Here is a 14,510-nt window from a genome sequence, read left to right on the forward strand (position 1 = left end):
TACAATATATATATTTTTTTCCCCCTAAAGAAAACATTCCCATTTTATATTTTAAAAATTCTTGGTTGAAAGTTTTCTGCGAGTGATTTCTGGGCTCTGCACTAACATATTTAATGTATTAGATAATAACCTAGTTATCAAGGAAAATTTATTACTAATTATATTATAAAATAAAACCGTGAAAGGTAAACTTAAATTTAGTTAATCAAATTATGAATTTTTTAACTGATGTAGGGAATTCTATGATTACTTATTTATTTTAGTCTGTTATTATCTTAATTATAGATTGCTTTTTTTTTTATTTAGAAGACCTTAAATAAAAATTGAACACAAAATTGGATCAGCTCTAGTCAAATATACCAAGCTATATCAACTTATTCTGAACTAGCAGAAAAGAAAATCTGTGATAAGCATACTTTCTCAAAATAATATGTACTTATCACTGTTCTATTTTTCAACCTACTTATTATTTGCTACGCAAAATTTCCATTATACGTAATGAAAACCTTTTATCTCCTAAAATTATATTTTAAGAAGAAAGTTAACTTTTCTCTGATATTTGTATATTGCTTTTGAATGTTCACTTTGTATGACACTTCCTTTATTTACTTACTTAACACATTGCGGACTAGTAGTTTTATTGCTAGCTTTACCCAGTGGCCAAATAAGTTTCTATTGAATGAGTACAAAAAACATTTTATATAAATGTTAAAGGCACACTTTAAATACCCATTCCATTTTGAAGTTATTTATTACATGTTCTTACAAGCTAATATCTTATACGCTGGAAAATACGGTAGTCCAATATATCTAATCCATTATATCTAATCCCATCAATATAGTCCAATATACCGTATTTTCTGGCATATAAAACAACTTTTTAACCCAGGAAAATCTTATATGCCCAGTCGTTTTTATTTTAGCAAATACCCAAGTACGGTATTTGCTAAAATAAGCATCATATTAAGTTACATTTGGAGTTAAGTAGGGAACAAATTAATATTATATGCACTGAATGTAAAGATGGAAAAACTAAAACATAGGTGGTTATGGATGGTCTTTTGACATTAGTGGCAAAATTGAAATTATCAGCATAATATTCTTTCAGTGTTATTATGGAGGTTATGTCATTTTTGCCTTAGTTAATAATGTTTAGAAATGTAATTACAATTTGCACTTTTATGGTTTTCTTCCCCTGTACTTCTGATTGCTTGACGCACACTGAAGGAATTGGCAAATTGTCAACTGCTGATGGTAAAGCTTTTGCAGATCCTGAGGTACTCCGGAGATTAACATCCTCAGTAAGTTGTGCCCTGGATGAAGCTGCTGCTGCACTGACACGAATGAAAGCAGAAAACGGCCACAATGCAGGACAAATAGACACGTATGTGTTTAATGACTTCTGCTGTATATTAGATGTTTTCTTGAGTGGCAAATTTTGGTTAAATATATCTTTTGGAGGGGCTTATAAATTTTAGTCAAGTGGGTTTATATAGGGTGGACAAAAGTAGGTTTACTGTGCCATTGTGATATTCTTTTGAATTAATAAAGCCATTGTAATAATCATAACCTGCATGTCTTTTTGTGTATGAACAACTGCAAACCTACTTTTGCCCACTCTTGTATTTTAAGTTGATATATAAATGTATATATAAATATGTATATAAAAATGAATATTATATTTTTATCTTTATATTCTACTCATATTCATTGAGTGACCTTGTGGAATGAACTGTACTAAAGTGTGAGAAAACAAACTGAGTAAGATCTGGTTTCCATTTCTAAGGAAGTTACTTTTCCTAACAGTTACAGGAGTAAACTTTAAATTAACTGCTTTGAATAATAATAAATAAAATGGTTGAATATTGCTAAGAGAGTAAATCTTAAGAGTTCTCAGCACAACAAAAAAAACCCACTTTTTTGGTATCTAAATAAGATGATGGATGTTAAATAAACTTATTGTAGTCATTTCATAATATATGTAAGTCAAATCACCTTAAACTTGTACAGTGCTTTATGCCAATTATGGCTCAATAACACTGGGGAAATAATAAATGAAATGGGTTGTTAATGCAATAATTAAGGTGCTTGCTGTGGTCCATGTACTAGCAGTATGGACCAAATATGGTCCATGTACTAGCAGTATCAGCATCACCTCACAGCTTATTAGGAATGCAGAATTTGGATATACTGACTCAGAATTTGCAATTTAATAAGAAACATGGGTGATTTGTATGCACATTAAGTTTGAAATTCACGGATTTTGTTAATAATCATTCTGCAATAGGATTACTTAGATTTTTACCTTCTACCATTACCGAATAAAATTTTAAACCATAGGATTATATCCCAAATATCTTTGAGAATCATTACACTAATATAGTATTATTTAAAAACTTGTGCATCTAGCCCAGCCGGATAGCTCAGTTTGTTAGAACATAATCCTGGTACACCAAGCTTGTGGGTTCAATCCCAGATAAATGGAATGACAAATCGATGTTTCTCTCTCTCTCTCCCCCTTCCTCTGTCTCTAAATCAACAAATAAAAATAAAATAACTTGTGCATCTAATAGCTGTAAAAAGCTTTATTTAAAGTTTAATATGACAATATGTTAGGATATTTTAAAATATAAAAATGACAACTATTTCATATTCACTTATTCTGCCTTACTTGACATCCATGAATAAGTATTGCAAACAGGACTCAGTAAACAAGGTATTCAAACAGTTTTGTTTTTTGTTTTTTATTATATCAATATTTTTCTATGTATGACTATTTATACTTAATGTAATTTATGATCATGGGACCCTGAGTCTTTCTGGGTTGCTTAATTGTTGATGATTTTATTTTCAGTCGCAGTCTGGCAGAAGCTTGTTCAGATGGTGATGTAAATGCTGTTCGTAAATTACTAGATGAAGGCAGAAGTGTAAATGAACATACAGAAGAAGGAGAAAGCCTGCTGTGTTTGGCTTGTTCAGCAGGGTATTATGAATTAGCACAAGTAAGCAGAAATAATCTTTGGCATTTTAAATAATTAAAATTATTGAAGGGTTTTGATGTTTTATTTTATCATTAATAAAAAATTATAATTATAGGCCAAGGTCTTTCCTTCTTGGCAGTAGGTAAAACAGAAACTGATACATAATTAATTTGTTGCCTGTACATGCAACTAGGCATGGTCCATTTTTCTACCATTTACTCAAAACTAGTCCTAATGAATAAACACTTAGAAATAATAATATTTTAAACTTGTCTTTGGTAATACGCAGCTATAATAGAAAGTGATGATTTATTTTCATTTTGCCAGATTACCCCAATTCTTTTAAATTTTTCCTTCTGTTGGAGCAATATTGGGAAATAGCCATGTGTTTATCAGTTTCTATCTTGTGAGTGTAGTTTTGCTGTTCTCTTACTAGATAATCCCAAGCATAATACCAATTCTTTGACAAGAGCAGTTCCATTATATAATAGGATGGGTAATGTGATTACATACTTAAACATTAATATGTAATGGTATTGTAAAAATATAGCATCTAACTTGGTGTTTTGAGCACCAAATGTTGGCATATTTTCCCAAAGGTGATTATTTTTTATTTTTTATTACCCCCCCCCACTCTAAAAGAGTATTTTCCCAGATTTAGTATATTCTCTAGAAATAATGTTAATAGTAAGAATTGATAATTTCTCTATTTGTTTGTGTTTTAAAGGTATTGCTTGCTATGCATGCTGATGTTGAAGATCGAGGGACTAAAGGAGACATAACTCCCCTAATGGCAGCATCCAGTGGAGGTTATTTAGATATTGTGAAATTATTACTTCTTCATGATGCAAATGTCAACTCCCAGTCTGCAACAGGTATATAGAAAATTATGTGTGAGTTTGAAAAAATAAATTGATAAAATTAATTATAACTTGAAAGATAAAAATTTGATTCCTAGGGAAAACCAGTTGTAAACCTGCAGAAAAATCTTAGCCCTTGTTTAGAATCTGAGTAAAATACAGATTAATTTGATATCTTCAAAAGTCTTTAAACCATACTTAGATTCTATTTGGTAAGTTTTTCTGTAAGGGACAATTTTTTTCTACCACAATTATATGCATTGTTTAAAGAGGCAAAATTTTTTGCCCTAGCTGATTTGGCTCAGTGGATAGACCTCGGGCTGTGGACTGAAGGATCCCAAGTTCGATTTGGGTCAAGGGCACATGCCCGGGTTGCAGGCTCGATCCCCAGTAGCGGGTGTTCAGGAGGCAGCCGATCAATGATTCCCTCTCATCATTGATGTTTCTCTCTCTCTCTCTCCCTCTCCCTTCCTCTCTGAAATCAATAAAAATATATTTTTAAAAAATAAAGAGGCAAAATTATGGACTATATCTCTTATAATTTCTTTATCTCATTTAGTACAGCTCCCTTGACTTTAGATTATGGATTAACTTGAGAGTATTTTTTTACCCATAAGGTTTTTCATGACACATGTACTGAATATCTCTTGAGTTATAGGTATAGTTTTAGTAGTGAGATTCCTTGGATTTAGTGGTTTAAAAAGAAATTTAAATAATGAAAGCCTATCAGAGTTCCATGCAATTAAGTAAATATTAAATGTAGCCTCATTTATTTTTAAAATGAACAAGACTTCGTAGAAGGAATACTAGGTGATTTTGCTGCCCAAGTTGTAGTAATATTAATGCGCATAATGTCTGAGATGGTTAAATGGTTGAATTCTGAACAAATTGAGTTTTGAAATTATAGTTTTCTTGCTGAACCTTTAAAATAATCTTCTCTAGTCTCATTCTGTTGGATGGTTCAACCGTCTCCCCGCCCCCTTTAATAAATAAAAATCCTCAAGCCCAGCCAGCGTATCTCTGGCTGAGCATCAACCTATGAACCAGAAGGTCACAGTTTGATTCCCAGTCAAGTCACATGCCCAGGTTGCGGGCTTGATCTCCAGTGTGGGATTTGCAGGAGGCAGCCGAGCAATGATTCTCTCTCATCATTAATATTTCTGTCTTTCTCGCTCTCTCTCTTCCTCTCTGAAATCAATTTTAAAAATACATTTTAAGGAATAAATAAATAAATAAAAATCCTCAAAACAAAATCAGGGCCCTAACCGGTTTGGCTCAGTGGATAGATCATCGGCCTGCGGACTGAAAGGTCCCAGGTTCGATTCCAGTCAAGGGCATGTACCTTGGTTGCAGGCACATCCCCAGTAGGGAGTGTGCAGGAGGCAGCTGATTGATGTTTCTCTCTCATCAATGTTTCTAACTATCTTTCTCCCTTCCTCTCTGTATAAAATCAATAAAATATATATTTTTTAAAAATCAGGAAAGAAATAAGTGGTAAACCAAGGGATAATGACCTTTTAAATAAATTTTTTTTTGAAGGAGTTATGCTGAGGGCAATTTATATATGTCTCACTAGGTTACTAAATATAGATTGAAGATATGTTTCAGAAGGAAAATGTACCTAAAGCAATGAATTGTCTTATGAACAAATCTATAAAGATAAAGAAGAGCTACAAGAAATGAATATACATAGAAATAAAATTAAGTGTTTCTAAGTTGTACAATGTTGAGAGAAAAAGGAATAATTATAAATGATATAATAGAATATTTTAGATAAAAATATGTTGAAAGTAATTTTTCAAGATGGTTCTTAATCTTGAGCTAAGGAAATGTGAAGAGTGGTAAATTGATCTGTTTATAATAAACCTTTTAATTAGTAAGAAAATTAAGATGATGTTTCTAACTAGTACAACAGAAAAACTTGAGATGATAGTTTATTCCTTTATGTAAGAAAATGAAAGAGGTAGAACTAAAGCAGTAGCATAATCATAATTTTATCCATTCTGTCATAATTTTGTATATCTTTGGCTCTTTGTTAGGAAACACTGCATTGACTTATGCCTGTGCTGGAGGATTTGTTGACATTGTGAAAGTGCTACTTAATGAAGGTGCAAATATAGAAGATCATAATGAAAATGGACATACCCCCTTAATGGAAGCAGCCAGTGCAGGTCATGTGGAAGTTGCAAGAGTTCTTCTAGATCATGGGGCAGGCATCAACACTCATTCTAACGAATTCAAAGAAAGTGCTCTTACACTTGCCTGCTACAAAGGTACTCTATATATGTATGACTAGGGTCTTTTAAAATAACAACTTTGAATATTTGAGTATTGAGTATTTGATTTAATTTTATATTGCTTATGTTTTCCCTGTGCTATAAAATGATCTAGCTTACACCAGATTATATACAAAGTACATTTTAGCCTTTATTTCCTAAAGTTTAGTGTGTTTCTTTTTTATTTTAATTCAAATTTATTCAATTAGCTATAAAGTCAACCAACTCTTAGCACAGATCTAGAGGGTTTCCATTCTTTAATGACTTTTGTTTTATATGATTTTTCCAGCCTTTATTTAACAAATAATTCACACTTAAATAATATAATAATCACACTTGCTTCAAAAAACCTGAAAAACACAGACTAGCATAAAGAAAATAAATTTTATAATGGCAAGTATATTTATAAGCAAATGTATATATACAGGCATACCTTGGAGATATTGTGGATTCCATTTCAGACAACTGTAATGAAGCAGTCTTGCAATGAAGTAAACTATAATCTTTTTGCAGGTGGAGGGTCTTGCCTTTAATTTATTTTTTAAAAATGCAACATCTGTGAAGCGCAATAAGACGTGGTATGCCTGTATTTTTAAATTAAACAATCATACTCTAACACTATTTTATAGTCTGCTTATTTTATTTAGCAGTACATACTGAACATTTTACCATCTCAATATTTTTGTCATACAGTTATTGATGGTTACATTGTATTTCACTATTACATTTAGTAGTGGATTTGGCTACAAAACCTATTAATAGTAATCTGAACAAAAGAGAAGCCCTTTCTCTTTTACTTAAATCCAAGGGTGGGCTGTTTAGGACTAGTATGGCGGTTTTATTATCTAGATCTCAGCATTCTATTTTTCTGTTTCACCATCCTAGTATCTGGTTTTTATCCTCAAGGTTGCCAAGATGGTAGTTATGGCCCCAGCAATACATAGTCTAGGAAGGAGGAGGAGAGTAAGAGCAAATTGGGGATGCTTCCAATTTATTAAGCTATCTTTAAGAAATCTTCCTAGCAGTTCTGCCATATAGCTAGCTCCCACTTACATTTCATTGGCCACACATAGCAACAAGGGAGGCTGGGAAATATAGTCTTTTAGTCAGGCAAATTGCTACTCAGATAAAATCAGAGTTCTGTTATTAAGGAACATTTGAGAGAATGGATATTGAGTAGGGAACTAGCAGTCTCTGTCAAATACATCAAATGGATGCACCATAATTGCCTATTTTTGGACATATGAATTGTTCCCACTACTATTAAAAACACTGTGATAACATACTTGTGCAGACATCTTTGCCTAATCTCTGATTATTTCCTTAGGCTAAATTCCTGGAAATGGAATTGCTGGGTCAAAGGGTATGGGCATTTTAAGGCTTTTGATACATATTGCCAAATTGCTTTCTAGAAAGGTTGAATCAATTTATACTCCCACCAGCAGTGTTTGAGAGTGCCCTTTACCTTATCCTACACCCTCACCAACACTGGGTATTATCATTCTTCTTAATATTTGCCATTTTGATAGTAAAAAATGGTGTGTTATTTTAATTTGCATTTGTTTAATAGGAAGGTTTAATATTTTTTCATCAAGTTAAATATTCATGAAGCTTAATATTAATTTGCATTATTTTACATTACCATTTTATGTCCATCCATTTTTCTACTGGAATGTTTGTCTTTTTCTTATTGTCTATTAAGGTTTTTTTAATATTAAATGTATTAAGAAGATTGAAATTATTTTGATGGAGTTTTCATTCCCAAAGTGAGTTTATGGTTATTATTTTAAAGCTGTTTTTCCGAAAAATGATCCAAACATACTTTACCTGGCATTTTATTTGATTTCAGTGTTTTGATTTGATAGTTTGTATAGATTAAATAAAAGAATAAGTATTGTTACTTTATTTGAATTATGTGCTTTGGACTAATTTAATCTTTAACAACATAAATACCTTGCTGAGAGGCTGCTTATTATTTTGGATTCGTTTTGTAAAACTGTCATTTATTTATTCAATGCAAAATTTTTGTATAGACATCTAAAAGAAAAAGATTTCCCATTTTAATACTTCATATTAAATTAATACTCAATTCTTTAGAAATATAGTTTTAAAATTTGTGTTCTTTTTTGAAGGCCATTTGGATATGGTTCGCTTTCTACTTGATGCTGGTGCAGATCAAGAGCACAAAACAGATGAGATGCACACTGCCTTAATGGAGGCTTGCATGGTAATTTTAAATTGCACTCACTTAAGATTTTGGGGGAAGTAAAGGTCATCTTTGTTTAACTCTTTAAGGATTAATTTTATATTTTTAGAAAAATATTATGACATCAGTAGATTTTAAAAATTTTGACAATACTAAAGAGGGAAAGGGAAATATCTATTTTATTTACCTTTTGATAGTAAATCTCTCAATGTAGGAAACAGTACAAAAGGCAGTCTTAACTGTGTCATTTCCAACTCACTGATACACTTTTTAAATTTCCCCCCCGTTTTTTTAATGTAAAATACACAACATAAAATTTACCATCTTAACTATGTCTTCTTCATGGATTAATCCTTTTATTATTTATAAAGTCTGTATCTCTGGTAATTTTCTTTGTTCTGAGGTCTGCTTTATCTGATATTAATAGTAGCTACTCCTGCTTCCCTTTGATTAAAGTTTTTTTATAACTTTGATATGTTTGATCTGCCTCTGTTATTATGCTGAAGTGAATTTCTTAATTGGTTTGTTTAGACCATTTATATTTAAATGTAAATATTGTTATGGTGTTTTTATATTCTGGTTCTATGTTGAAATTTATTCTTTTTTTTTTGAAATTTATTTTTTTATCTTTTTTCCATTTTTTTAATCTATATTCTGTAATTTATCATTAATAGTTATTTTGAAGTCCTTTTCTGCTAACTCCTATCTTTGATTCAGTTCTGGGTCTACTTTTATTGGTTATTTTATATCTTGATTAGTCACTTTTTCCTGCCTCTTAATATGTCTAGTAATTTTTCAATTGTAAACCATATGGTACCTTTTATGTTCTGGATTATCCTGTCTTCTTTTTAAGACTGTTAAGTTTTGTTCTGGCAGTCAGTTAAATTACCATTGGATCACTCTGATCCTATTGAGTCTTAATTCTAGCTTTACTCTTACTCCTTAGTCCTTATTCTTTGATCCTAGAGTAAGGGATTCTAGGTCCTACTTCTACTGTATGGCCTTCTTGTTTGTTTGTTTTTTAAATATATTTTATTGATTTCAGAGAGGAAGGGAGAGGGAGAGATAGAAACATCAATGATGAGAGAGAATCATTGATTGGCTGCCCGCAACCCAGGCATGTGCCCTTGGCCGGAATCAAACCTGGGACCTTTCAGTCCGCAGGCTGATGCTCTATCCATTGAGCCAAACCAGCTAGGGCTGTATGGCCTTCTTTTTTTTAAAAAAAAATATTTTATTGATTTTTTTTTACAGAGAGGAAGGGAGAGGGATAGAGAGTTAGAAACATCGATGAGAGAGAAACATCTATCAGCTGCCTCCTGCACACCCCCTACTGGGGATGTGCCCACAACCAAGGTACATGCCCTTGACCGGAATCGAACCCGGGACTCTTGAGTCCGCAGGCCGACGCTCTATCCACTGAGCCAAACCAGTTAGGGCTACTGTATGGCCTTCTATGATCTCAACTGATAGCCTGGGATATTCACCAAGGTCTTTTCTTTTTTTTAACCTCACCGAGGACATGTTTTTTTCTTGATTTTAGAGAGGAGGGAGGGAGGGAGAGACATTGATATGAGAGAGAAACATCGGTTGTCTTGTGTATACACAGCTGACCAGGGATCAAACCCCCAACCTTTTGGTGTATGGACAACGCTCCAATCAACTGAGCTATCTGGCCAGGGCTCACCAAAGTTTTTTTCATTATAGCTGAGTCTGAACTCCCAAAGTCTCCCACCTTTCAGGGGCCTTCTCTGCTATGTATCCTGGAGGCTCATCTTTGATGTGTTTCTAACGCAGGAGTTGCCCAAGTGTCTGAGGATGACTTTATATAGATTTTTGGGACTCCTTCTCTATATCTACTATTTCTCAGTTATCCTGCTCACACTCCCCAAGTCCTAAGTATTTTGGCTGACTTGTGTTCTGGTTTTGTTCCCTTTACCCATAGAAATGTTCACTCTTTGTTTAGGCTGTATTTCCTTTGGCCATGGTTTGAAAGAAACCAAAAAAACTGAAGTGAATGTCCACTTCATCTCATTGCTCCCTTCTTTTAGCGATCGTAACTCTAGCCCCTAGCTTGGTTGCTTCCCAGTGCCTCCCATTGTTTTATCTATTTTTTTTTTCTAACTTTTATAGTTAAGTCCAATACCAGCTATTGTTCTATGGCTAGGACATTTAAAGTCTTAGAATTAAAAAAAAAATTTTTAAATAATGATATTAGACCTTTAAGAGTGGGTTATTTATTTATTTTATTATTCTTTTGGCAAAATTAATATTGTTTATTAATATCAAAAAGTGCTTAGTATAGTTTCTCTTTTAATATATGTATGTACTCAAGATATGTTAACAGAATCCATAAAGAATCTTTAAAAATTCACATAAGTTCAAGTAAAACAATTTATTAGGAGCCTTTAGGAGCTCGGCACAGTCAGAAGTTCCCTGATCTGTAAACACTTATAAATCCTTATTTTCTTTTCAATTAGAAATTTATTTCAGACACCAAATATTACAGTGATTTGGTTAAAATATATTTTATTTTACATATATTTGAAGAATTAATAAAACAAACAAAAAAGTGGATTAGTAAAACTAAAATTTTAATGTGAAGTCATTTGTCTTCGGCATTGTATCAAAAATGATTAAAGCTAGGCTAGTTATTTAATTAAGTATAATGAAACTCTTGATGGTTGCCAAAACCTGACATTTAAGTAAGGCTTCTTTAATTATTTCTTTAATAAAAGAATTGCCCAACCTTATAAAACCTTAGTTTTGTACTCAGTCTTTACTTTTTATTAGCAATATTTTGGTCGTTTAAAAAATATTGAATGACATGGCATCTGACTCTATATGCCACACCAAGAGTTAAGGCCTATGTAAATTTTTTAATTAAAGAATTTTAAACTGACAGAGGGTATTTATGGTGATAGAGAGGTATAGAATGAATACCCTCTATGAGAATATTTAGTTAATGGCCTCACTAAGATACTTAGTTTTACATCTTTGTAAAATTCATTGCTTCATTGCAGCAAGCTAGTGACAAGGAAAAATATAGGGTAATGTCAGTCCTTAGGAGTTTACCTTGATGACATAATACCAGGTGGTAATGACCTCACAGAATTTGTTGTTATTTTTTTTGCCAAGTCTTTGTTTCTTAAATAGATCTAATGTAATTTCTACACTTAAACATGACACCTAAGTTTGAGGGTATAGCTCTAGTAGTATAAACATTTTTTGAGGTACTGTTGTCTAGTATAGATTTAACAGTTTTTTGAACTTCATAGAAGATAGAAATTCAAAATTATTTGGAATTGTCACTGTATGTCACAAGTATGATTATTTTAGAAAATGTTGGGTTTGTTCAAAAGTAAGGTAAAATAATTTTAATGGGCTTTTGATAAGATACCGTAGATCTTAAGTTGCTCAGATGGGCATGATAATGTATATGCATCTAAATGGCATCTTTCTGTCTTTTCTCAGTCTATTTTGGCACATTAAAAATCTCCAACTAATTTCCTTCCTCTTGTTTTACTTTTTAAAATCTGCAGGATGGACATGTAGAAGTAGCACGTTTGCTTTTGGATAGTGGTGCTCAAGTGAACATGCCTGCAGACTCATTCGAGTCTCCGTTAACACTAGCTGCCTGTGGAGGACATGTTGAATTGGCAGCTCTACTTATTGAAAGGGGAGCAAATCTTGAAGAAGTTAATGATGAAGGATACACTCCCTTGATGGAAGCTGCTCGGGAAGGACATGAGGAGATGGTGGCACTACTTTTAGCACAAGGTAAAGTAGTTTTACTTCCTTAATAAAAAAATTAATTTCTTTTGGATGTTTTGTGTCAATATCAATGAAGTTTATTACAACTAAAATATTTTTTTGGCATTGATGGTAAATTATCAAGACTCTGGACTGAACCCCAGAAGCAGAGATGATAGAGATGATTATTATAATTCAAAACAATTACTTTAATTATTTTGTAACTAGTTTTATCTATCATTATGCTCTCTCCAGGAGCAAATATAAATGCCCAGACAGAAGAAACCCAAGAAACAGCTTTGACTTTGGCTTGCTGTGGAGGATTTTCTGAAGTTGCAGACTTCCTGATTAAGGCAGGGGCTGATATAGAACTCGGCTGCTCCACACCTCTCATGGAGGCTTCTCAGGAAGGACACCTGGAGTTGGTTAAATATTTACTGGCTGCCGGTATGTGGCTTTAAAAATGCCTTTTAGAAAAAGATTTTTATGTTGCTTTCATAAGTTTAACAATTAGACTTAACTTTTTCATATCTTCAAAAGTTGAAGGACAGCTGTGCCACAATTTAACTGCTATTCTTAGGCTCCTAACTCTAAAAATGTCACTTTATAGGACTTTTAAAAATATATGTATTTTTATTGATTTCAGAGAGGGAGGGAGAAGGAGAGAGAGATAAAAACTTTAGTGATGAGAGAGAATCACTGATCGGCTGCCTCCTGCATGCCCCCTACTAGGACCGAGCCCCAAACCTGGGCATATGCCCTTGACTGGAACTGAACCCGGGACCTTTCAGTCCTCAGGCCGACACTCTATCCACTGAGCCAAACCAGCTAGGACTCTAAAAATGTTATTAAAAAATTTTTTTCTTATTGTTACTAATGGTTGCTTAGTGACCATAGGCTTCTTTTGTTTGTTTTTTTAAGACTGAACTTTTTCTTGTTCATTCTCACTTGAGGATATTTTTCCCCCCATTGCTTTCAGAGAAAGTGGAAGGGAGGAAGGGAGGTGGAAAGAGAGAGAGAAACATTGATGTAAGAGGCGCTTTCCCTTCCCTGGAGCACGCCTTTCCCTTTCCCTCCCGTGCCCCCCCACCACCAACTCCCCCAGGCACGTTAGCTTCCTCATTCAAGCTCCAAGGGGCCTTGCTTTACTTCTATAACTTATTTCCTAAGCCCATTTTTTCTAGAAATTACTTTTTCTCCCTCTGTAATTTACCCAATAAATGTTCTCTTACAAAAAAGAAACACATCAATATGAGAGAGCCACATCGACCAGTTGCCTCCTGTAGGTACCCCGTGCAGAGGGGGAGAGCAAACCCACAACCCAGGTATGTGCCCCTGACCAAAATTGAACCCGAGACCCATTGGTGTGTGGGCAAAAACTCTTACCATTGAGCACACCAGCCAGGGCTGAACTTTTTAAAAAATATGTTTTTATTGATTTGAGAGAGAGAGGAAGAGGGGGAGGGAAGAGAGAGAGAGAAAGAAAGTGAGAGAAACATCGATGTGAGAGAAAAACATCAATTGGTTGCTGTGACCAGCAATTGAACCCCTGACCTTATTATTATTTTTTTAAATATATTTTATTGATTTTTTACAGAGAGAAAGGGAGAGGGATAGAGAGTTAGAAACATCGATGAGAGAGAAACATCGATCAGCTGCCTCCTGCACACTCCTCACTGGGAATGTGGCCGCAGCCAAGGTACATGCCCTTGACCGAACCAAACCCGGAACCCTTGAGTCCGAAGGCCGAAGCTCCATCCACTGAGCCAAACCAGTCAGGGCAAACCCCTGACCTTTTAATGCCCAGGACACTGCTCAACCAACTGAGCTACACCAGCCAGGGCCATGGCCTTCTTATTGGCCTTCTCTCTCCAGTGAATGGTTTGTGGCTTCTGGAAAAGAGAGACTAACATCTAGTCTCTCTGCTACTAAGAGGAGGTGGGGATGTCATTATAGAGATAATTTGGTACCTTTAAGCCTGTTCATTTCTTGACATTTCTGAGTTTTCACACACATACACACACACACACACACACACACACACAGGAGTTTTATTTTTAATTTTTTTGCAAAAGTACTTACATTAAAATAATTTGTGATTTATATATTGTTCAGCAATAATATGGCAAAGTAAGAATATACCAAACGAATTGATTCAGGTAGATGTAAACCTTTATATAATATAATTATCCATATCTGATATATTTGTTTAAAACTATATAAAGGAAAATATTCAGCAAAACTTGATTCATCCTTTTTGGACTTTCACTGTTAAACATTAATTTGAATATAGCCCAGCCTCAATTTTTCTTTTGAATTATTATTGAAATAGTTTCTTAATCCAGATGGTTAATAGTTCAGCTGATTGTTTAGATTTTGAATTAGTGCACAAACTGACCATACAAGCTGATTTCTTCCCTTACTCAAATACGTT

At 33.6% G+C, this 14,510-nt stretch overlaps 1 protein-coding gene across 12 annotated transcripts in view; it reads left to right on the forward strand.

Moving 5' to 3' along the window:
- ANKHD1 (ankyrin repeat and KH domain containing 1) overlaps positions 1-14,510 on the forward strand; it is a 128,067-nt gene that overhangs the window by 30,285 nt on the left and 83,272 nt on the right. For all 12 annotated transcript variants that reach the window (XM_008141413.3, XM_054717942.1, XM_054717938.1 and 9 more), the window contains exons 3-9: positions 1,228-1,384; positions 2,855-3,002; positions 3,709-3,856; positions 5,881-6,114; positions 8,250-8,344; positions 11,866-12,103; positions 12,332-12,523. In XM_008141413.3, coding sequence (XP_008139635.1) covers positions 1,228-1,384; positions 2,855-3,002; positions 3,709-3,856; positions 5,881-6,114; positions 8,250-8,344; positions 11,866-12,103; positions 12,332-12,523 — 1,212 coding nt within the window. The remainder of the gene's footprint in view (positions 1-1,227; positions 1,385-2,854; positions 3,003-3,708; positions 3,857-5,880; positions 6,115-8,249; positions 8,345-11,865; positions 12,104-12,331; positions 12,524-14,510) is intronic.

The sequence above is a fragment of the Eptesicus fuscus genome, chromosome 6 (assembly GCF_027574615.1).
Source record: "Eptesicus fuscus isolate TK198812 chromosome 6, DD_ASM_mEF_20220401, whole genome shotgun sequence".
Taxonomy (NCBI): domain Eukaryota; kingdom Metazoa; phylum Chordata; class Mammalia; order Chiroptera; family Vespertilionidae; genus Eptesicus; species Eptesicus fuscus.